This window comes from Dysidea avara, chromosome 8, assembly GCF_963678975.1.
Source record: "Dysidea avara chromosome 8, odDysAvar1.4, whole genome shotgun sequence".
NCBI lineage: Eukaryota > Metazoa > Porifera > Demospongiae > Dictyoceratida > Dysideidae > Dysidea > Dysidea avara.
In genome coordinates, this window is record NC_089279.1 from 25,495,676 (window position 1) to 25,520,383 (window position 24,708).

At 38.2% G+C, this 24,708-nt stretch overlaps 1 protein-coding gene and 2 long non-coding RNA genes across 8 annotated transcripts; 2 read left to right on the forward strand and 1 right to left on the reverse strand.

The window, feature by feature from the left end:
* Positions 1–9,416: 9,416 nt before the first annotated feature.
* Positions 9,417–10,723, reverse strand: LOC136264396 (uncharacterized). Its single transcript, XR_010705097.1, has 4 exons — positions 10,092–10,723; positions 9,810–10,040; positions 9,530–9,758; positions 9,417–9,469 (listed from the first exon to the last, which is right to left on the reverse strand). It is a non-coding gene; the product is annotated as an uncharacterized lncRNA (long non-coding RNA).
* Positions 10,724–12,171: 1,448 nt separating this feature from the next.
* LOC136263441 (uncharacterized) lies at positions 12,172–15,734 on the forward strand. Of its 5 annotated transcripts, XM_066057967.1 has the most exons (8): positions 12,172–12,550; positions 12,601–12,926; positions 12,982–13,162; positions 14,983–15,126; positions 15,180–15,314; positions 15,369–15,440; positions 15,573–15,608; positions 15,663–15,734. In XM_066057967.1, exons 2-4 carry the CDS (start codon positions 12,855–12,857, stop codon positions 15,045–15,047), a joined length of 318 nt encoding a protein of 105 aa, XP_065914039.1. In that variant the 5' UTR covers positions 12,172–12,550; positions 12,601–12,854; the 3' UTR covers positions 15,048–15,126; positions 15,180–15,314; positions 15,369–15,440; positions 15,573–15,608; positions 15,663–15,734. The 5 variants fall into 5 exon arrangements, with proteins under 5 accessions (XP_065914039.1, XP_065914038.1, XP_065914036.1 ...); XM_066057966.1 differs by lacking the exon at positions 15,369–15,440; XM_066057964.1 differs by having other exon boundaries at positions 15,573–15,728.
* A 9-nt stretch (positions 15,735–15,743) lies between these two features.
* On the forward strand, positions 15,744–18,042 carry LOC136263442 (uncharacterized). 2 transcript variants are annotated; one of them, XR_010704644.1, is made up of 6 exons: positions 15,744–15,895; positions 15,950–16,337; positions 16,392–16,652; positions 16,708–16,893; positions 17,212–17,311; positions 17,912–18,042. It is a non-coding gene; the product is annotated as an uncharacterized lncRNA (long non-coding RNA). The 2 variants fall into 2 exon arrangements; XR_010704645.1 differs by lacking the exon at positions 17,912–18,042 and adding an exon at positions 17,407–17,681.
* Positions 18,043–24,708: the final 6,666 nt, after the last annotated feature.

Consider the following 24,708-nt stretch of genomic DNA (forward strand, 5'->3'; position numbering starts at 1 on the left):
TGTGCTAATATAACAATCTGGGTTTACAAAAGGTACAGAATAATATAGTGTACTTGTTACCTACCCTTGAAGGAAAAGGATACACATATTTTATATGTTTCTAAGCTGCATGTGTGAAGAGGAGTTTGGTCAAAAGTGTGGCATTTCTCTGTGAGTGAAAGCTCATAATTAATAATTTAAATAAGCCAGTTTATAATGTTCCTCTTGAAATTTGAAGAAAGAAGAGGTTGTCAACTTGTCTAAATTAACTAGCCCCGCTACTGATTGCTCACAGTCTACCTCCATGCATATGCTAGACTGCAGCAGCACTGGCAGGGGCTGCATAGAAGGGAGTATAAAAAATGAAATAAATTTCTAGGAAGGATTCCAGCTGTGGAAGTATGACTCTTTGATGTATGGTACTTACTATACCTGCACCTTTGGTTATAAATCATTTGCAATGCTTATTATAATAATTTTGGGGTAGGGGTGTAGTGACCATACTGAAACCTACCAATGCTGTCAGCACTGAGTTGTATGCCTGTCAGAGGCAGATTCCCACAGCCCATCTTCCTTCAAAAAATTTCATAGTGTTATACTCATGATCATCGTATACATATCTAGGCTCTAATTATTTCAAAGATTATTGTGCAGTTAAAGATTGTGAATAATCCAATCCTGTCCCTACCCATGACATAATATTACAAGGGGAACATGGGAAAATAGATGGTTTTTTGAGTTTCGTCTGCATTAAAATTGAGATACTGTAATAGAGTAGTCACTACTTTAAGATTAGTATAATTATAAAACACTCTACTTGATCATTCATCTACAAAGAGTATCTGACTAGGATATATATCATAGTAGAGTTAGGAGAATCAGTATTAATTTTAGTTGTTTAAACCGAAAACAGAAGCACCTGTATACCTCACACCAGCAGTGCCTATTGCTTGTACTTCAGACGACCTTATAGCTACTACGTACACTAATTCTGTTTTCTAGCTCAGTACTGTATATACGTATATGAATTTTCAATAAAACAACTTTAAGTTAAAGTGCCATCACATTCAATCCCAAAAGCTTATAATTTCTTCAAAATTTCCTTTGGAGAGATAATTCCAGACCCCACTAGAAATCTTACGCTTTGCATAGGGACCCGCCGATTATGCTGGCATAATTATGAGCATAATAGGTGCCTGAAAGCATTGAGCATAATGCTAGCATAATAGGTAGAATATTTGTGTAATAGTACGAATTCTTGCTTATTAAAATAGCTATCACAAGATCGATATACTCTAATAGAACAGTCAGTAACTCTAATAGAACAATCACATAGCTGACTGTTCTATTAGAGTATATCGATCTTTTCTGTGATATGCATTTTGACAAGTAAGTTTGTACTTCAGCCACTTATTATTTATCCATAAACTGGAGATTATTAGTAGAGTATGAGAACTGAGGCATGAATAATTGGGCATAATTTGAGCATAATAGGTAAGTATTGAGCATAAATTTAAGCATAATAGGTAAATTTTTGAGCAGTGCAGCATAGCATAATAGGTAAAATTATGAGCATAATCGGCGGGTCCCTACCTCTAGGTTTATATTCTGGGTTGAGCCCTGAAAGTGTCAATTTGGCGATAGCATGTGATGGCTTCCCTTCACGTAATGGAAATAGTTCGTAATTTTCATAGTGGCTATTTTGATAGCAGAGATGCTTGTCTAACAGTTATTGGTTCGTACTATTGTGTAATGGGTTGAACACAGCCAACAACGAAGCGTAATGGATACTTCACTTTTCAGACGATAATTGGAGCGCGCGGCGCCATTTCAGATGCGGTATGCGTGCATGTACTTTCAAGCTTGACTAATATTGCATAATTTATTGGGCCTAATATCACACAGTATCATCTCAAAAATGAAAATGATGCAATGTAACACCCTTTAGTCCTGTAGCACTCTATGTCAGGGAGCTATGGTTACATCTATTCTATCATACACTATGATGGTAGTGTATAGTAGGGACCACAAAGGGGTAGGCGTGGCCCACGAAATAATATCACCCAAAAATCAGCCTCAACTTCCCCTAATGACAACCAGGCAGTATTGGTTAGGTGAAGCTAAACCCAAACAAGCTTTCAGATCGACCAGAAATGCTTTCAACAAGTTGCTATGGAATTTTAATAATTATTTATTTACCGGAACTTTCTACTGACTGTGTATTCAAATTTCAATACTACTGAGCTCTAATCTACACACATGTGACATATATATGTACACACATGTGACATATATACACAGCAACACATACCCGAGCATTGGATTGGTATAGTTGCGTCTGTTAAGGTTGTGGCTGTACTGTCTAAAACATAAAAATAAAACAGAGGTCATTGTACAGTATTCATTACCCACTAATTTATGTGTCACTATGGAAAACCCAACTCTTTTTATTAGAACAACTGACATTATTCACACCTTAAAACTATTATATAGCTTGCACCAGCCACCAACTCAATTATTGTTATAGAGACTGTGCCCTGAGTAGCCACAGTGTCTCCTTTCTCACTAAAGAACTTATGTGTTACCAGGAGCTTATAGAGCTCCTGGTGTTACTCTTTTCTAGTACACTTAAAATTTTTGTGTGATTTAAGTGTCACTGTATAGTCTCCCAATGCTTTAAGTGTCACTGTTATGCTTGTCTGTCTAGTACTGACACACATTACCATATGTTTCTGACTCGTGAGGGTGTCCTTCTAGACACTGACTATCCTATGTTTCTGGGGATGTCCTGTTGGACACTACAGCCCCAGTCACCACTGTCTCAAATACTTAGTATCCTGGGATACTAGGTATGTACTGAGGATCCCTAAATGACACAGCTGCTCAGTCGCCACTGTCTTGAATACTTAGTATCCTGGAATACTCTGTGTATTATATTGATGATTCAAGACATTTTGCTTCTTTAATTAGGTGATGACATGCAGAGTAACGGTCACCATTTCAATGTTACGTATAAAATTGTAAAACCCACTTAAGTAAAGCCAACACTTGTGCTACAAAATTTTCCTGCGTATATAGTGCTCGTACATTTCATTAACTGCCCTATTTTCCACCCACATATGCGATACGTTCTTTGTCAATTACTGTCAGGGGCAGTAGCTGGTCGAATGATGAGGAATGCATGTGCTGTGTCAATTTCAAATTTCTCCCTCCAAAAGTTTCCCTCCGTACGGTATGTGAACTCTCCCAGCTTTAAAATGTTTTAAAACACTAGCATGATCATAACAAGGCTTGCAACAGGTCTGCTTATTAAAGTTACAAACACAGTATCCGAACAGCTATAGTGCTATTATGCTATGCAGGGCCATGATACTCTATAGGGTGCAGCATTTTCCAATAAAGTATGTACGCCTTTTTTTTAGTGTTGTCCAGAAACCCCAGTTACATGACTTTTTGGCATTTTCTCAGACTGCAAATATACACTGGAGTTTCTTATAGCACCCTATACGTTATTACCCACAAATTATATGAGCTAAAGTCTTATCCAATGAGCTACAAGTTAGCAATAAGCATTTTCGAACCTGTTTTAGTCTTGAGGACAAATGAACAAATTTTTATGTGTGCAAACTTTGTATGCAGAATAATCAACATAATGTTACACACATCCTCTAGCACCATTTACCTGTACATTGTTGTGGCAGCTGTTCTTTTGGGGAGCTACAGTAGAACAAGTTTACTATCATGATATATATTTACAAATCTTACCAACACAGTAAACCTCCCATTGTGTTACTTGCAGCATTTATATAGCTTTGGTAAACCTACGTCATCAATGTAACATCTTCATTAACACGTGCTATCACCCCACACAGGCAAAGCTATGTGTTTTATTGCTTCATTATTTTGTAGCACTTCCTGGTCTTTGAGCTGTTTGCACTGAATGTGTTAATGTATTACAAATTCAACTACTGTAACATCAACTCCTTCATAAGACAAGTACCCTTGTAAAAAAAAGCAGTACTTATGCTCTTATGCACATAAAATGTATTTTTGCTTTCTAGATCTATTTTGTGATGCTTAGCTTTTTTTTTTTTTTAAGTTGCTTAACATGTCAGTGTGAGTTGTTGAAGTTGTTTAGACATGTCGTGTGTATAACAACTGTTTAAAATGACTGTGTTTTGTTTATGTGTACATGTATGTAGCTCAATTTGTTTAATGGGGGTTGTAGATGAGTGGTTATAGATGAGTGATGAACTTTCCTGATGTTAATAATGTTGTAATGTTCATTCACATACATCCAACAAGACCAATATTTAATTTTTACAGGTCTTTCACACTATTTCCAAGTCCACGATCCACTACATATATAGCCACTATTCCCTGTTTGTCTGGGGATATGACTCAGCAGATTCCACTACATAGTTCATACTAAATATTTGCCACTATTCCCTGTTTGTCTGGGGATATGACTCAGCAGATGTGTTAATACACACCTACTGTGTATAGGGCTGTCCAACTTGTGTGGTCAGCACTACAGTGACAGTTCTAAATTGTTTTTGTGGAAATGTATTAGGCGTGCTGTAAACACACAGAGACAATAGAACATGTACCACACATATATACCTGCTGTATGCAGTAATACCCACTGTTAGTCCTACCTACCTACCAAAATACATATTAGAGAAATTAACACCTATGGGTTGATATATTTAAAATTGCTGTTACAAAAACTTTAGAGTACCATTACAAAAATAAGAGTGTGAAACGACATTTCATGCAAGTAGTACGTAGTAGAATAAAACAAATCACTAAACAGGTTTAGAGCAATATGTTGGCTGGGCCAGCCTTAGAGATTTTGAAACCCCAGGCAATTTAAACTGTGCGCCCCCCTTACCCCAGAGTAAGTGTTGTTAACCACATTCCTACAAAACAACGTTTCAGCCACATTGGGCTATACATAACATACATTTATATGCTTGTTGTGTAAAGAATATCGTACGCATGGGATTTGATGTGACACTAGCTAGTCTATAGCTGCCATCTATGTCTATGAATATTGCTATTTCTCCAGTGTATACTATCTCCAACCACACTAAAATGTGATTATGGCCGAAGAAAAAGTATGAGATACCTAGTGTTATATATTGAGTTTGTAATTTAAGCACTAAAGTGTTGCTTTGAGAGCTTTTGCGGGCCACCTTAGCTCCGGTGCCTTGGGCATTTGCCTGCCTTGCCTACCCTTCAGGCCAGTTATGTTTCAGCACCCTACTTGTGATTTCACATATAAAAAACAAAAAAACTTCATCCTGATGAATCAAATACAAGGCACATAACCAAATTAGGCTGTCCAGGCAATAGCGGTGCCAAGATTATAGAGGTTAGGACAAGGGAGGTTAGACTATATGCTGAAACATTTCTTGTAAACAGATCATTGTGACCTCAAATCATTTCAATTGAGAGGCTCAATTAAACAGTGTGAAATTTTTATAGACCAAATGTCAATAACTGTACCATGAGAAATATGTCCTGGGTTGTACTTGTTGAAGGTGTTTATAACATCCTGAGGCTTCATGTAAATTGATAACAATATTCATTTAGACATTGGTCTAATACATAAACACACCCTGAACAGGTGTTATTGGTGATTTTTTTTGTTTTGTTTTGTTTTTTTAAACAGAAATTCAAAACACGCCAAGAAGTCACATTTTGTTCAACATTTGAAATTTTTGGTGGTATCCTTGAAATTGACATACAGAGAAGTGTTACGAAAAGAACCCATCACATCACTACAACAGTTTATTTGCATTAAACAACAAGGTGTTTACATCATGTCTGCACAATACACAACAGCCCAGTACACTATGGATATTGTAAATCTATGGAGATTTGCACAACCATCCATTTACGGTGTTGGCTACACAATACATTTGCTCCGTAAAATGTTCCACTGCTAATATGCCATGAAGCTACTGAGATGATTTGAGTTCTATTACTCATTTCTAGTATCAAATCAGTGATGAACATCAGGAAAATTCATCACTGATTTGATTTATTTGAACTGATACTAGGCATGGTGATTGGTGAGATGTGTTGTAAAATAATAGTAATTTGATGTTTTTGCATTATATATGGTATATATGCACATACAGAGCCCACATGTGCAATCCCAGCCCGTTGCTGCATCTACTGGTGATGGTAGTGGTTCTGAGAGACAGGTACTTGAAAATCTATACCAGTTTCTCTTTTTTTTTGTTAACTTCCTTTGTGTGTCAGGAATCGATTACTTCTTTTGTACAACCCCCAGCCACAGTTGCCTCAGATACCTCAGATAAAATTCCAATGGGACAGGTAATATATATGCAAATTACTGAATACACACACGTGCTACTACAGGATGTAACAACAGGGTGTGCTAAACCCCTCAGATAGTGCTATACATCAAGCCATCAATGTGTGTGTGTGTGTGTGTGTGTGTGTGTGTGTGTGTGAGTGAGTGAGTGAGTGAGTGAGTGAGTGAGTGAGTGAGTGAGTGAGTGAGGAGAGAGAGACAGAGAGAGTATTGAAAGTTTGTGGAGAGAATTCCATGAATTTAAACATATATACTACTAAGTGTAAAAGTTACATATCTTTCTATTGTATGCTAGTCTAAAATGTATAACATGTTACATGTCAATAGTGATTGCTCGAATCATTTTTTTTTCTCAATGGAATATCGATTACCTGCCGGATTGGCTATTTCCGCTAGGAAAGTGTCTAAAAGTGACACTATCCTAGTAAACCTGTTTAGGCTAGCATCAAATACACAGTTGGCTGGGAAAGGTGTAAATCAGCGGTGGTAAACCTTCAGAGGCAATGTCTACATGTTGGTGTGATGTTTTATTTTAGCTAATTTAAAGAGTGGTGTACAGTACTAGTGCCATGGGGAAAAATTAGCAATGGTCCCTGTGAAAATTCAGTGATGCAAACCACCATCCTTAAGTACAATTATACTGAAAGTCAAAATTAAGTGCAATTCAACTGAAGTGCACTCTTCGGCCACTCTTTGTGAGTCTGGCCTGGACAAGCTTCAAATTGAATGTGGCAGCAGGGTGCCTTGCTATTACAGACCTGAACATACCCTGGTTTGGAGTACTTGACCCTGGGGTGGAGGGAAATGACACTGATGAACTACTAGTGCCCATGCACAGACTGGGCAGAGCTAGTTGATGGGATAGTATTTCTGGGCGGGGTACATCCATGTCTACGACTCGTCGTTAGGTCTAGAGCACTTCCCTCCACTGCCAGGGTCGAAAATGACAACACCCCATCCTCTATTAGATTAAATGACCCGTTCTCTCTGGGAAAATGCATTGTTCTGTCTAAGCTATATTTGAGATAGACATCTGAATGGTCAACCTGGGAAGAGAATAGATTATAGTTATAGAAATCAACAGCTATAGCTAGCTACTAACTGACATAACATTGTTATAATATCTGCTACACAGCTAGCTTATTTAATAACCTGGAACTATCAATGGTGATGTTATCAATGGTGATGTCTCAACCATCAAGTAGCTAGAATGGTCAATTGTTGTCTGTGTAAAAATCATCTCATAATGCAATGGTTGATTATGGAGAGTCAACCATCAAGTAGCTAGAATAGTCAGTGCATGGTTGTCTGTGTAGACCACCTCACATGCAATGATCAATGGTGATGTCTCAACCATCAAGTAGCTAGAATGGTCAATTGTTGTCAGTGTAAAAATCATTTCACAATGCAATGGTTGATTAATCATCTCACTAAAAATCCCAACAATGGCCATTCTGGAATGTTTAGTGTTTATTAATGCATTAATGATACTGTTATACTGAGTTAAAACTTGTGAAGAATACATGAGCAAATATGCATTGTTTGATCATGTGAAAGGTTACTTTTAATTGTGAATTTATTTTCAAAGAACAACAGGACTTGGGAATTAATTTTCGAAAAGAAGAGAAGGGCCTCTTCGAAAGATCAGAAAACAAAAACCCTTATAAAATAACCAGCTAGCTATACAGTAGTCAGTCAAGTCACAGTGCATTGTTATTTTGAATATACATCTAGCAAATTCAAAGTATATTTGCCTGTGTGCTGTATGTGGTTTGTAAGCTTATTGCTTATATTTAAGCAATGGTGCTGAGGTTTTATGAGATCAGAAGTCGTCCTCATAAAGAGGATGGGACTTGGGAGGAAGAAAGAGAAGGGGATGATGAAATAGAGGTATGGCCTGCAGCATGTAAACAGCCCTATGTGAAATGCTGCAACGACGATACAAGCAGATAAAAACATCAAGGAACAAGAATTTGACATCAATAGAAATAAGTATGTTGCAGGCCATCAACACTAAAGATAAATCCGATATACCTGGATACCTTCAATATAGAGATCAATGTTTTATGTACTTCCCGCATAAGGTATTTATACCATTTCTACAGAAAATAGATACTAAAGTTAAGTTGCTTGTGAACATAGAATCTTTAAATGAGCACGGGGCCAACTTGATAAAGGTAAGTCATACTCCTTGTGTGTTCTCCACTGAATTGCTTAATTTTTAAAGGTTACTCACAGTGAATTGAGAAAAGGCTCATACAAGATGATTTCAGTAGTGCATTAAAACAGCGACTTCCAGCAACCATTTTTGACAATGAAAGCGAGTTGGCAATGAATAACATATACGAAGAATTTACTAGGAAACTTTGCAATGCAAGGATTCAGGAATTTATATCAGCCACAGAACAGGAATTCGCAGCCAAGGAGTAGCATCAACTGTCGATACAAACATACGTACTACATTATTAAGTGACCATACAAAATTGTCCAGTAAAGTAGGAAAATAATATTGTTTGTTTTTGTGGGATACATGTTATAGTCTATATACCATACATGTACGAATTTTCAAGGTACACTGTATTAAGGTTTATGTAATGAAATTTTCATTGGCAGACAAACAACCACAAAATTCATGTATTTAAAAAATTTGTACGTAAGCTTTTATGTCATTAAAGGTTCATAAGCCCAAATAAATAATACAAGAGTAATAATAGATGTATTATGTCATTCCAAAGTTATCTTGGTGCCATACGTCTTCTTCTTCAGGGGGATTTCAAGGCAACTAAGTGTCTGATCACGATATCCAGCTCCACTGTAATGTACAGCAGCACACTGTTTCACTAGGTGTGCACATCTAGAAGTAGCATAGTTGCTGGCATCAAGTTTTCCACCTGCGTTGTGCTTAAACTGGCTAAAGAGACTTTCAATGGATGAACCAGATATTCTTAGTGGAGAAACAAAGTACCCTGGATATTTCTCAAGAAAATACTTACAAAAAGCTTGGAATCCATAAATGTCTATACGTAGCAAATCCCATGCTGGTAAAATCAAAGAATAAAATTACATACAAACAATTAATTAACTTACACTGCCATGATATAAAGACCTTTTGTGTGCTAGATGTATGGGCAAAATCTTTATCTAGACAATAAATAATTATTTAAGGCATGTTGCAAGTGCAGTCAAAAACTAATATAGTACCTTTAGAAAGCAGTGTTGAAATCCATGTAGTAAAATACTTATAGCCTTGAGAAATGTTTTGTAAAACAGTGGAATCCATGGAACAAATTTTGTCATGACAAAGAAATCCCTTCTCAAATATTAGGCTACAAGCCTCAAGGTATTTATGGGCTTCAATGGTAGAAGCTACATTGGGCGGTGGTGGTTCTTGATGAATATAGGAGTACAACTCTGTCAATACTTCCTCCTGCTGCATAAACAACTTTAACTTTAAATAATTATATTGATAAATTTAACAAACCTGCATGATTTTGGCCGGCGAAACGTTTAGCTTTGTCCAAGAGTCCCTTAGTACATGTACTTCTTTCAGACGCAGAACCATGCGGGTCTGTTGTTGTCTGGCTCTACCAACCTCTCGTTTATACATATCCACAATGGTGGCCCACCCAAAAGAACTCTGTCCTTTTCCACGTTGAAAAAGCTTAGTACCTCCAATCTTCGACGAAAATAGAGCATTAATCATATTCTTGAGCTGTTAAATGTTTATTAAAAAGTGGTACTAAAAATACACAAAGTTGTTTACCTGGTGTGTTGGACATACCAACCAAAAAAATTAAGTCTGGAGGACTAAACCAAGGCTCAATTTCAAACTTGTCTGTGGAGTCAGCTTGAAGAGAATGTGCACAATGCTGTCCTTGAGTAGCCTTGATGGTTGTAAGATTTGCAGCACAACCATCACATACTAACAAACTAGTCTTCAAAACATGATGTTGGAATAGTTCGATGGTCTCAAGCACACATGTCAAAACAAATTTGCTGTCAACTGAATCAGCACAAGTAAAATAAGGACCAACAATGTCATAGGTGCTGGTCAAATCACGCCACAAAAATTGAAGTATGTAAGATGTCTGTGCTACAACTTTGGGTGCCTGCAGGAGCTGGTAAACATCAGTAAGTGACATCAGATCTTTATTGGTCATTGCTAGTCCAGACAATGCGTTATTTCGTGAATTCCACATTAGTTGGCATGCCACTTTGACCTCATCGAACACCAGCACACCATCTGACTTGGGGAGATGTTTGCCTTGCTTCTCACACTCAGCTTTGAACAAGACATACTGAGCAACCTGGTCAGATATGGAATTGCTACTGGCACCTGGTTCATGCAAAAATGTACCAGTGTATGATTGCAATAATGACCTAGAAGGCAGCTGCAAAATATCAAAGCTCTTAAGTGTTCATAAGCTGCGGCACTTCTGGTAAAAATAGCAAAAGCTATAAAATAAAGACCACATATGAACTCAAAATTGACATACTACAATAGCCTTACCAATCCGGATAGTGATCATATTCCATCGATTGTTTCGTTTGCCAGTGACTAGGAAAATACAAATTGCATTAATTTTTTTATTCGCATATACTATCTATTCCCTATCATTCCTTAATTGATCTTCCTTAAATTGTTCCAGCTGATCCCTCTTATCTGTCGTCCATATCTCCCTTAACTTGTCACTAACACCATGGGCTTCTCCTTCCTCAAATATATGCTGTATTTCATCAACAGCTACACCATCAACAGTACTCATCACATCACACATCTGTGTACGCTGGTGATCCGACAAAGTTATCTCGGTACTTTCATATTTGGCAAGCTTCCTCTTACCAATACCTCGTTCCATTGAAGCATTTTCTCTCCTCTTCAATTGACTTCTTGGGGACATATACTATAATCTAGCTTTTGAAGAGGAAGCTTGCCTTTTGATCTTCCTTGCTGGACTCTCACATTTGGTGCGTTGTAATTGTCTGTCTAGATGAGAGATTAATCTCTTGCAAGCTGAGCAGACAACTTCAGCTTTACAACTCCAGCTTTACATTTGTCTGTAACTGGGGCATTGAATAGCAAACTTACAAATAATTGAATAGCAATAACTATACAGCTAACCTTCAACACGTCAGGTACATGATTCGGTATCAGTTGCACTGTTACTTCAACTAATGCGCACTACTTTATTAATGCGCCATTCGTGTCTCGTGAGATGCCTCGTGGTCACTATGAGTGGTGCGAAGTAGAAGGGTTAAGTTGTGAGACGTTTGGAGAGTTCCTTCTGGCTAAAGGAATACACAGTAGCGTAGTTACAGAGGTTGTGGATAACCGCATCGACGGTGAACTTTTCGTTTGACTTGAAGAAGAGGCAGGGCCGCCCAGAGAAATTAAGGGGCCCTTGACCCAAGTTGTAAGGTGAAGACCAAAAAAAAAAAAAAAAGTCACAACCTGCTGGCAATGACAATAACTACCCATCACCAACCATATCTCCTTATCTATAAGCTTGCTACACTGCTCCTCTGAAGAATACTGTGACTGCTCTATTAGAGTATTTAGATCTGACTGCTCTATTAGAGTATTTAGATCTGACTGCTCTATTAGAGTATATCGATCTTTTAAACTGGTATTCAGGGGGCCCTTCATGGGGCCTCCTGGGGCCCCTTTCAGGCTGGGGTCCGGGGCAAAATGCCCCAGTTGTTCCCCCCTGTGGGCGGCCCTGAGAAGAGGATCTGAAGGAGATAGCACCTGTTATGTGAGGATCGATTAAACGAAGCTAAGAAATTCAGTAAGAAATACACAAATTATTGTTGTAATCATTGTGTACTGTTTATAGACTCAAGTGCTACTTGAAAGCAGTAGTTTGGATGTGAGCACATCAAGTGCTGATATCTTTATTAGTGAAGCACACCCTGTTCCTAATCCTAATCCAAACACATGTGATGGTGTGCCATGTTATGCAGTACGGGGAACAAAAATCAAGTGATTGGCACCTGGAATTTACTATCCCAGAGCTAGCTACATTCTCAGATTCTGTCAAGGTTGCTGTGAGGACTGGGATAACAACTTCTAAAGCGTGAAGGGAGATAACCGAAGTCCTTCGGACATACATCACAGCCTATACCTTTTATCCGAAGCCAGAGCACTACACAGCAGTGTGTAAGAAGCTGGTGCAAAAGTACCCAAAGCTTTGTGATGACATTGGTACAGACGCCAGTTATGTAAGCTAATAATCATGTAAAAATATGTTGCTATTATGTTATTTTGCCAGGGATCATGGAAATTAGCACTGAGGAATTCTTTTTAAAAATTCAGAAAAGGCTGCAAACAGAAAATAGATAAAGAAGAGCCGCAAGCAATACATAGTAGGGTTGAAAATGAAGATGCAGTTGATATCACAAAGGAAGAGTAGGATGATGCAGTCCAACAATTGGAGGAGTACAAAAAGAAGCTGTCAAAAAGGGGGAAACAGAACACAAGTAATGTTAAAAAATTGATGACTTTAATGCGGGGGAAAAGACAAGAATGGGTACGACTGAATGTCCCCTTGTTTCTAGTGTTGTGACAGAGTTTCCATATTTGGAATCAAGTCTGTGGGTATGTTCCAAACAATCTGATGTGTCCATTGTAATTATATTCATTTACCTTCTAGGTACAGCAAGAATTTAAGGCTATTGCATCCATGGAGGGAAGTGCGAAGGACAACATGAAGGATTGGTCATCGTGGTGCTCTAAACTTATTGAGCTAGGGAAGGCTGAATCTGCTACTAGGCCATTTATAAAGAAACTATTGGAATCCATACGAGGGAGCATGGATTTGGCCAAACCTGATGGTAAATACACATGAACATTTGTGATTGGATCTGCGAAAAAGGGACATAATAGCACAAGCCTAAGGCCACACCAAGTCAAACCTTAGTTTCTGGTCACCCGCCCGCATGGTAAACCTGGAACCCTAGTTTATGAGGACTATTATTAATATTACAGGTGCTTAAGTGCATGTGACCCAGCAAGACACTTATTTTTTACTGCAAAAAGATCGAGATACTCTAATAGAGCAGTCAGAGATTACAATAGAGCAGTCACACTACTCTTAGGCATATATGCCACACTAATAAAAGGTTTCTAACTATAGCTAGTTTTGTACTTGATTATATAGCTGTTCAGATTATAACTGTTATACTAATGCTTCTATAACCAAAGTAATTTCAGTATATAGCATTAACTACTAGCCCATGCAGATGGGCCATAGCTTTAACTTTATAATTCAAATGTAGTCCTCTAATGATTAGTCTAGTAACTTCAAATTCCTTATCACTGAACACTACAGGGGTATGGAAAGCCGTCAACATTCGGTGAGCTTAATTAAACTTAAACTTTTCCATAACTAAAATTAGATTGGCAAGTAGAAACCCTTATAGTTTAAACATTCCCAGATGATCACTAAAAAACACTAGTCTGGAGCACTCAATGACTCAAAACTTTGACAGTTACTTTTCTCAAGGTTACTGAATAGAAGGCTGGAAACGCATAGTTAGTGGGCTAAGACTTCACATAATTTCTGATGTGAAAATAGAAGTTAAATTTCATGTTGGGTCATGATCATTTGAACAACTTAGCTATAAGTCATAGTAATACTTTCCTGACATAGCTAATGAGACATTTATTTCACTTGGAAAGCATAAGTAGCTACATGAGCAAAACATTTCCTATAGTATATTCTAAATAAATAAATAAATATATACTTAAATGCTATACATCAGTGTATAGCTAGCCATGATCCATCAACAACTTTCCTAGTGCATTTTTTGCCGAAGCACAACTACTTATGTTGTTGGTTAAGTTTGACTAAAAACAAAATCAACATGAATTTGCTAAATTGAGCAAATAATAATACCATACAGTATATTGTCACAGTAGAATCTATAGTCCTGAAGTCCTGATCATCCGCCCGCCCGCATCCATTTGTAGGCTTGGGAGTGACCAGAAACTAAGGTATGACTTGGAGTGGCCTAAATTTACAGTATAAAGCATTGAATACATTGGGTGAAATGCTTGCGTATTATTGAAAAATTCCGTAAATTTTTTTAACCCCTCTTTTTTTAGTGAAGGAAGGGACTAACAATAATAACCTGGATATCATCTTATTCGCCTGCGCAATAGGAGTTAGAAAATCTTTTTTCGCTGCAGTGGACCCAAGGACACGTAAGTTATGAACGTTTGTTTATGTCATGTCGAAGCGATCGTACGCGATCAATTTATCGTCATGAATTTCGCCTTTGTATGCAGTGAAGAAGGGCGAGTAAAGGAAAAACTTACCCAGTAATTTATTCCCCTGTTCATGGCGAACACGATGGTGAAACGTTTAGCTCTATACCTTAATCCGTTGGTAAGTTATAACCGTTTTTGTAAGCCCCTGTAATTTATTCTCTCTATACTTGCTGTACAAATCGTTTTTTCTGTTGTTGCTACTTTGTAGGGCTGTAACTCCCAGAGTGTTTGGCATATGAAGCTGAGATTTTGCCAGTGGGTACACTTGGCTACATAGATTATAAATATTCAATAAACAGGAATTCGGAAAAAAATGCGATTATGTCCTGTTTTCGCAGATCCGGTCATATTTATTAACACTGTTCTTTTGTGTTTTTCGTAGATGCACATGATGCGGCTTGTTTAGAATTACTAACACGACTGCTATATCCTCATGGATTCGACTGAGACAAGGTTGTTTTTGTAGACTGATCACCGTGACTATGTGCAAGATCATACTGGGAATGTAACTGACTCAAGCTATAAGGTGCAATAACTACAGATTTTATTATCTTTTAGGTTTATTACTGCTTTTTACAGGAGTCGAGCACCTCCACATTTTCTGGTGCATCAACTGCAAGTGATCTTGATATTACCAAGCTAAGAAAGGAGATAGCTGCCTTATCCAAGGAAAAGGAAACTCTACAGTTTGAGCTGGATGAAGAAGTGGGCTTGGTAAGAAAATATTACATTATTTACTGTATCTCTATAAACTTTTTCCTGTACTAGATAAATATAGTCTCAAACTCAGCTCCTGAATCAGCAACTTCATCTTCAATAATAACATCTGTCAAACCTAAGGCGTGCCTTTACCTCTATTGACACTTTGAACTTGAAACAATTTGATATTCTTTATAGCTATATAGGTTTACCATATAGGTTTACCATGTGTTAGTTGTGTACCGCTTTGATTAATTAATTTCTTTACTTTAGGAGGATCCATCTGCCTCAAGATCAAACTCATCTCAAGTACAGTACACAGCTTGTGTGCACCTTAGATTAAAATGGGTTTTTATTCTTAAGGATATTCCTGACCCCTTTCTGATCCCAGCATTTCGCCACTCCTCAGAAGCTCGCCTAAAACGGGGGGGGGGGGGGGGGGGGGGGGCCATAGACGAATGCGACAGGAAGTACATGGTGCAGACTCCAGCCACCCCCTCATGACCTACACGTTACGACCATCATTGAAGGACTGCCAAATAGTTTCCAAATCATTGCACCGCAAGTTTTCAAGCCTTGGTGATGAAATTTCTCAAGTATACTTGAAACAATCGTATTTCAAATCAAATGGATACTTTTCAACATTACAGGGTACTTGGAAATGGTTTATATATACCCGGTGCCAGAATATAAATCGAAAGACCACAGAGGACAATGATGACACTCAACCTAGAAAGAAGAGGAAAGTGGACACCTTCAAACATAAAAGGTCAAGTATCCGATCGATCCAATTTAAAACTCCTTGAGGAAGAGTGGATAAAAAACAAAGCCAGATCATGCACATCTTGTTGGAGGGAGTACTTCCTTATACTATAAAAACGATGTTGCAGAACTTTGTGTGCGAAGAGCACTTCTTCAGTATTGACTGTTTGAATCAGAAAATATCAAGTTTTAAATTTAGCCGATCAGAATCTAAGAATAAGCCTTCCTGACTTTCTTGTAATGTGTTAATTGATGATGGTAAAATTTCTCAATCAGGTATGGTATACATTTTAAGTATGTGATTCATTTTCTATAAAAATTTTAATGTAGCTAGCCAAATGTGGAATCTAGCAGTGTATTTACCATTGATGATTGGAGATATGGTGCCTGAACCAAACAAAGAATGGAAATGTTTTATTTTACTATTAGAAATACTACAAATTTGTGTCTCCCCCTTTTCTCAGTTGATTTAGTGGAGTACTTGAAATTCTTAATTGAAATGCACCTGTCGTCATTTCGTGAATGTTATCCTCACAAAAACATTATTCCTAAACAATGCTACATGACACATTTTCCGTCTCAGATTTTAAAGTAAGTTACATGTACATGCTGTACGTACATGCTGTACGTACATGTGTATATGTAGATTAGGTCCTCTTACGACATCTTGGTGCATGAGAATGGAGGCCAAAAACAGCTATTTTAAAAGGATAGCTCAGCAGGGAAATTTCAAAAATATTGCCCTCAGTGTGGCACGACGTCATCAAAAAACTAATGTGTGCCCTTCTTCAAAGTGATGACTTCTTTGAAAAAGCACTGTACAAATCAAATGGTATGTACATATAATATAGTTTGTGACATGTGAACTCCTTGCACACATTTTACTGGACTAGTAACTATATAGAGAGTTGGGAGTTACATTTGTAATGTGTTGCATAAAAATATATTACTTTGACAAAGTAACACGTATATCAGGCCTGTTACTTCTTTTTTAATGCACCTTATGATTGGCTGCATTGTGAATGCCTTTGAGACCACGATACTACTCTGCAAAATACGTTGGCTTTTAGACTAAACTTAAGTGTGTGTCTGTCTACCTACAGAATAAGAGAGGCTATCGAATTGCTAATATTTGTATTTTCATATGTAGCTGAGAGTTACAGCTCCCTTGTAACTGAACCAGATTGGATAAAGCAACCAATACAGGACTATTTGATGTGTCATGGTGTACAGGGAATCACAGTAACAAGGTAATGAATGTTGTCATGTACATGCATGTGTGCACATAGTGTGTGTGTGTGCACGTGCGTGAGTGTGCATGCATGCGTGCGTGCGTGTACCGTAGGTTCGATGCCTGGCCAAGACTCTTTGGTGTTGTTGTTGTTTCCTTAAGCAAGAAACTACTCACATTACTCCAGTCTATACTTAGCGGTTAAATGGGGACCTCCATGATGTTAACTAGGGAAGCAGCTCACCCAGCTGTAACATCAATTGTACCTAGTAAATAACTGGGGAAGCAATGTCAAACTCCTGTCCATGTCTCGCTATATAATAGGTGAGGTCCAGGTGGGACTTCAGGTGCACAGACCATCACCCTGGGGCATGGTACAGCCCCACCATTACCCAGATCTGTGTGTCAGTATAACAAAGTTTATTAGATTATATTGACATAACAAATGTGTTACTTTGACAAAGGATTTTGTTAATTTTAACATCTCAGTTGCTTTTTGTTGCTCTAACATATATGTTGGTTGGTTTAACATATATTTGTCACAAAAACAAGCTGTTTGTTGATTTAACAATTTGTTAGTGTAACAAATTTTGTCAATTTAACAAATTCGTTTTTACAGTGTGGAAGTACCTGCTATGGATATATACAGTACCATTGGAAGTATCTTGACTAAACTTCCCGCTGGTGATGACTGATGACTGGTGATGACCGCTGGTGACTGATGACGTGTGCGTGTGGTCTTAATCAGAGTGTAATAGAAAAGTGTTTATAAGTGTTCTGTATTAGTAAAGTGATATGTGTTTTTAATTCTTGATTGATATTGTAAGAGTTAGCGTGTGCTGTGACGTTTATGTCATGCATTTATAGCAAGAATATAATTATGTAGACTATACATAACTAACATGGACACAGCTATGGTTAATATGTTGCCAAAAATAATGACTGGTGTGCACCCATGTACCCAAGGTTGTCATGTGCTATGACAAGGACACACACACATGTATATACACCATGACATAACACATAGTGGCTATGGCTAAATCAGGCAGTATATGACACATACCTCATGCTATGCCATACTATGACAAGGATACATAAGTGTACACTCATGTGAACAGACTAAAGTGCTTTATTATTGTCAATCACTATAATACACACATTATATATGGTGGGTGCATATGGATTGATCATTTCAAGTAGGTGCCAAAGACATGCAGCCAATGTGTACTCCATGACTCCGTTGATAAGACCATCTCGTAACATTATAAATAGTAGAGGGTAACTAAAGTAACATTACAGTAGAGGGTAACTACAGTAACAGTAGAGGATCATGTACATAACTACGTACATGTATACGGTCAACAGAGGAAGAAGCTAACTACAGTCAACACATCAGGGTAACTATAGTCAACTACACTATAGTCAAGGGTAACTTTAGTTACAACTGTAGTCAACAGGGTAACTATAGTCAACTACACTATAGTCAAGGGTAACTATAGTCAACTACAACTGTAGTCAACAGGGTAACTATAGTCAACTACACTATAGTAACTATAGTCAACTACAACTGTAGTCAACAGGGTAACTATAGTCAACTACACTATAGTAACTATAGTCAACTACAACTATAGTCAACAGGGTAACTATAGCCAACTACACTATAGTAACTATAGTCAACTATAATAATAAACTGGAGCCACAATGTCTACTGTAGTCCAAACACTGAAATCTTAATAGTTGAACAGACTAGAGTGCGGCACTCTAGTCTGTTCAACTATTAAGATTTCAGTGTTTGGACTACAGTAGACATTGTGGCTCCTGTCACCGATATCGTGAGGCCAGAGTAAACTTGAAAGGGAATGTATTTTAACAAAAGTTTCTATACATGTGTTCCATAAATATTATACAGTATGATCAAGACACACGGTAGTGTGTCGTGCGGCCCAAGGAGCCGGCGCGCCACACCCGTGAGTATATTGACAGGAAGAACGAAAACGTCATTTTCACACCTTTGTATCTCAGTGATTATTTATCCGATTAGAACCAAATTTGCTACACAGTTGCCCGCCAGCCAGGGGAGTCTACATTCCAAATTTGAAGGAAATCGCTCCAGCCATTTCCGAGATACGAGCTGCCAAAGTTTCGTTTTTTTTTCTTTCTTCGTTTTTTTTTTCTTCTTCGTCTTTTCGCACACTTGCAAAAATTGCTATAACAAGTAAACGCGTACTCCGATCGCCATGAAGTTTGGCACACAGAAAGGGAGTCCAACGGCGAATCTTAGCATCAAATTTGGTACAAATCCGATGAATGGTTCAGGAGTTAGGCCCCTATTTGGTGATTATTAGTTTCTCATCCACCGCCCGCATCCATCTTAAGCTATCGCATGGTAAGTTATTATTTACTCTGTCCATGCTCAGAAGAACAGAGAGTATGCAAGGGGCGTGGCCTTACGCATGCGTATAATTCTCCGTAATTAGGAGTGGAAAATCGCTAGGTTACGGCAGGTGCGCTGTAGTGTTTTGTTGTAGTGTTGTAGGATTTCTGTGGATTTGTTTTTGTGTACAAACAACTAATTGATACTAATGAGTGCTGATTTGAAATATAAGTATTATTTGGAGCTGTCTGAAGAGTCGCGTAAGAGATATGATGAGAAGATAGATTTACTTGGTGGTGTAGATCCATACTTTCGTATGGACGCTAAATCCACAAGTAGTGCTGTTGAATGGATGGATTGGCCAGATGTTATGCATGGAGATATCTTCAACTATCTAATCCTCACGCCAGGCTACACATTTGAGCAGCTATTGGCCTACAAGAGTCTAGATGGATATAACTTCTTCATAAATGGATGGGTCACAAACGTTGTTGTAACACATCTGAACATACAACCAAGAAGTTTTTTGTTCACTGCAGCTGTAAAGCACTCTCAGAAGCTTTCTTTACCATCATTACAGGTCTGGGTAGCCATTAAGCCATGTGGAGAAGTAATGTGTGCACATTGTACGTGTATGGCTGGAGTAGGGGAAGTGTGTTCACATGTAGCAGCAGTCCTGTTTGCTGCTGAAGGTAATACCTTAATCAAGAGGCAGTTCAGTGTCACATCCTTGCCATGTTCTTGGTTACCTGCCAAGTTTAAATTTGTTTCATTTAGTAAGGTCGCTGATATTGACTTTAAAACACCGAACCAAAAAAGGAAAGTTGCTTTAAGAACTAGTGAACCTGAGCCTAAGAGAAAGGCATTTACATTTGCACCACCTACAGACACTGACCTATCTGTGCTTCATTCCCAGTTATCTACCACTAGTGGGAAGCCTGTTATGCTGTCACATACTGAAGGCTTTAGTGACCCTTACATACCAACTGCTAGATTACCCAATTTTCCTAAGTCGCTGACTGAGCTTTTTGACCCCAATACCATTGCACTGGCATACCCTGAGCTACTACAAAAGTGTGATGAAGTCTATGACAATCTGTTTATCACTGCAGATCAGGCTGAGTTAGTAGAAAGGCATACCAGAAAGCAATCAAGTTCACGAGTCTGGTTTCAGCAAAGAGCTGGACGTGTCACAGCTTCCAAATTGAAGAATGTCCTAAGTACAAACATTTCACAACCATCAACATCACTGATTAAGTCCATTTGCTATCCAGACAAGCAGAGGTTTACTTCTGCAGCATGCTCATATGGATACAAGCATGAAGATGCAGCTCGGAATGAATATATGTATGAAATGAAGAAAAAGCACTCAGATTTTAAAATTTCTGAAGTTGGCTTAGTGCTGCACCCACTGTATCCATTCCTTGGTGCCACTCCTGATGGTTTAGTAAGCTGTAGCTGTCATGGTGATGGCACACTTGAGATAAAATGCCCGTATTCCTGTAGAGAAAAGGATCTGGAACAGGTTGCATAGGAGAACTCGAACTTTTTTTTGGTGCAAGATGACGATGGAATTTTAAGGTTAAAGGAGACACACCAATATTACTACCAGGTACAGATGCAGATGAAGTTTTGCAATGTACAATACTGTGATTTTGTAGTATGGAACAAGGATGTCTGGATTAATCAAAGAATTGAGCTAAAGAGCGAATTTATTGACGATGCCATTTCTAGAACTGAATCATTTATACGATTAGGAATTCTTCCTGAACTTGTTGGAAAATGGTACACCAAGCCTGGCAAGTCATCACACACCGAACAGCTACTGAATGATGATACTGAGTCTACTGATCAGGTTGTTGTCGATGAAATATCTTGTGAGGACAGTGATTTTGTGGAAAGCCTGGGAGTCACAGGTGTGGAGAACCAGGAAGTTATGGAGATCCAGCCAACTACAGACAGCCAGCAATTTGTGAATAATGATGACAGAGAATCTAGTGACCAAGATGAGCAGTGGTGTTATTGCGGAAAGGGCGAGTCAGAGGGTAGTATGATCGGTTGTGACAATGATGCTTGTCCCAGACAATGGTTTCACTTGTCATGCTTGCACTTGACTCTAGATCAAGTACCCAAAGGGAAGTGGTATTGTCCTGAATGTAGACATAAGAAAACACAAAAGTAATGTTTTGTACTTGTGTACTAAATATGGCTATATATTGTTGCAGATTATACCATATACTGCATGCATACAGTATGTAATTAAATTCTGAAATGATCATATCATACACTATATGAATTTTTATACTGGCAAATTAATATACATTTAATCAGGTGATACAACAGAATCACAGCAATTACACAAAGCACAACATATAGTTAATATTTTATCTATTGTTGATAATTGTTCAGTGTCATCACAAGTTAACATACATATAGGTAATGTAGACTGAAGTATAGTATATTTTTGCCTCACCATGCCAATAACTCTTTCTACATGAATACGGACCCTTGAAAGCCTACGTGCAGCATCCACTTCAACCTTGGTCAACTGCTTCTTGCCTCTTGTGAAAGGGGGCAATTTTACCTCAGCACAATACAATCCAATTGACTCTTGAATTGTAAACCTACGATCAGCTAAAACAACATCACCTGGTAGTAACTTGCTTAGTAACCCAGAGTTCTCAGTTATGTGAACATCAGAGGTTCTTCCTCCCCATCCTTGAGATATAAAAGCAATAGATCCTTGAGGAGTAATTCCTATGAGATATTTCAGTATTGTGATGTTTGTAGTTTGACCAAGTCTGAGCCCGTGCTGGAAGAGATGTAGGGCGTTCAATAAAAATCTCAAAGCAGTCAATTATTACCACACATTTCTGGAAGTGTTTCTGGAACTCAGTTGGCATTGTTTTTATCAATTCACCCCTTTCTGGCCACTGTATCAAATAGGATAGTTTGGTATATAAAACATCCATCCATCTGCTAAAATATCTAGATATGGTGGATTGACACACACCAAATCGATAAGATAAATCTTGATCACCCAGGTTCAGGCGGAGTTTCATTAACGCAATGAAAAACTGCTCAAATGGAGTTTTCTTACCACCTGAAAAACAGTCTGGCAATCCTTTTGAAAGAAAATCAAAAATAATCTTCAAAACTTCATATGATGGTAGGCCAGTGTAGTACTTAACTCTTTTGTCATCATTCTTTAATACTGCTTCTTTTATGACAGTTCTGGATTTATAGTCATCAATCACAGTTTGTAGAATCTTATTTTGCGTTGTAAGATCTTCAACTTGTTTCTCTAACTTCTTCACACGCTCCTTCAATTCCCAACATTCCTTGGATTTTGTGGCTTGCTCTAAGTGACTTTGCAAAGTAATACCACTATTGGCTTTCTTCAGTTTCTTGCCATGCCCAGTTCTAATTGATGCTGCAGTCATTACTTGACTGTTAACTGATGGTACATTACTACTAGTTTTTGCATTAGCCTCACCTAATGGCTCTACTCGCTGGGTGGAATTTTCACTTCTCTTCCTCTTAGTAGCTTTCCTTCTCTCATACCTACTTAAACTTTCCTCCAACTTCCGTTTCTGTGGCGAAGAAACATGCTGAAAAACACTTGGAACATAGTCGGGAGATAAAGGATCGCTACTTTTTTCACCTGAGATAAAATGTTCACTACAAATCCAAGTATTTTGCGTGGGCTCCCAATGTTCACGACGGATTGCACTAATCCATCTTGCTCTTGTTTCAGGCTCCGGTGGAAATTTATACCAATGAATTCCATTCCCTTTCACAAAGACATTGTGACAGCCAACAGCGCAGCAGCTCTTTACCATATCCTTTGTTGCTGGGTAGATCTATAATATAATCTATGGTGTTAGCTACTTAGCAAAAACACTTCGTGGGGCCACGCCTATGCCACACCGACTAGTTAACAACTTGAATTAGCAAGTCCACAGAAACCCTACAACACTACAACAAAACAGTACAATGCACCTGCCGTAACCAAGTGCTTTTCCACTCGTGATTACCGACAATTATACGCATGCGTAAGGCCACGCCCCTTGCATACTCTCTACACGTGATACCATACTGAGTATAAACTTTTGTTGATGAAGGCTACAATGCGCTTTATATCGCCAGAGAACTGTTATTCTCCTTAGCAAATTGCTGCAGTACCAGTTGCAATCGTGTTCTATCGACTTCATCAAAGCAGGCTTTCAGTTGACTGTCGAAAAACAGTTGGCGATCACGAAAAGTAGAATCAGCTGGGGAAGGAAATGTTTGTAGTAAGAAAGAAAGACAATTTGGACAAGGTCTGTACATCAGTGTGTTAATATTATAAAATAATGGCATAATGGTAATACCCTCCAGCCCGCATCATAATAATTAGAAAGGCTGGATGAGAAACTAATAATCACCAAATAGGGGCCTTATGACCGATTATTCGCGTAAAACAAGATCGATTTGTTGTCACGCCTACAGGGTAAACCGCTTCATGGAATGAGTTGAAAATTGCTATGTAGATGGAGTAACCATCGTAGGAGTGCCTTTTGGTGGTTTGAAAGGAATCTAGATAAAGACCATGGAGATATGACACAAAACCCAACCTGTGTCACAATTACGCGATCGATTTTTACGGATAAAAAGTATTAGTTTTCACGCCTACTAGGCAAACCGCTTAGAGCAATGAGCTGAAAATCGGTGTATAGCTGGAATAATCTTCATAGAAAGTCCTTGCAGTAGTACAGAAGAATCGGATTACAAACCACTGAGTTATGATTCTAAAGCCAACTACGTGTAGCAAAATTAATGCGAGATCGAGATACTCTAATAGAACAGTCACCCTAATAGAGCATTCGGCTAATTTATTTACTCCATTATAGAATTTTATTACATCACAAGTTATTCTGTAGGGAGTTCAGCTGCAAACAGTTAATCTTATAGACAGTGCAGCAAGAAGCAAGTCACCATGTGGAGAGTTAAGCAAATATATCACTATAGAGATTCAGAACATTACAAGTCACACTGAAGAA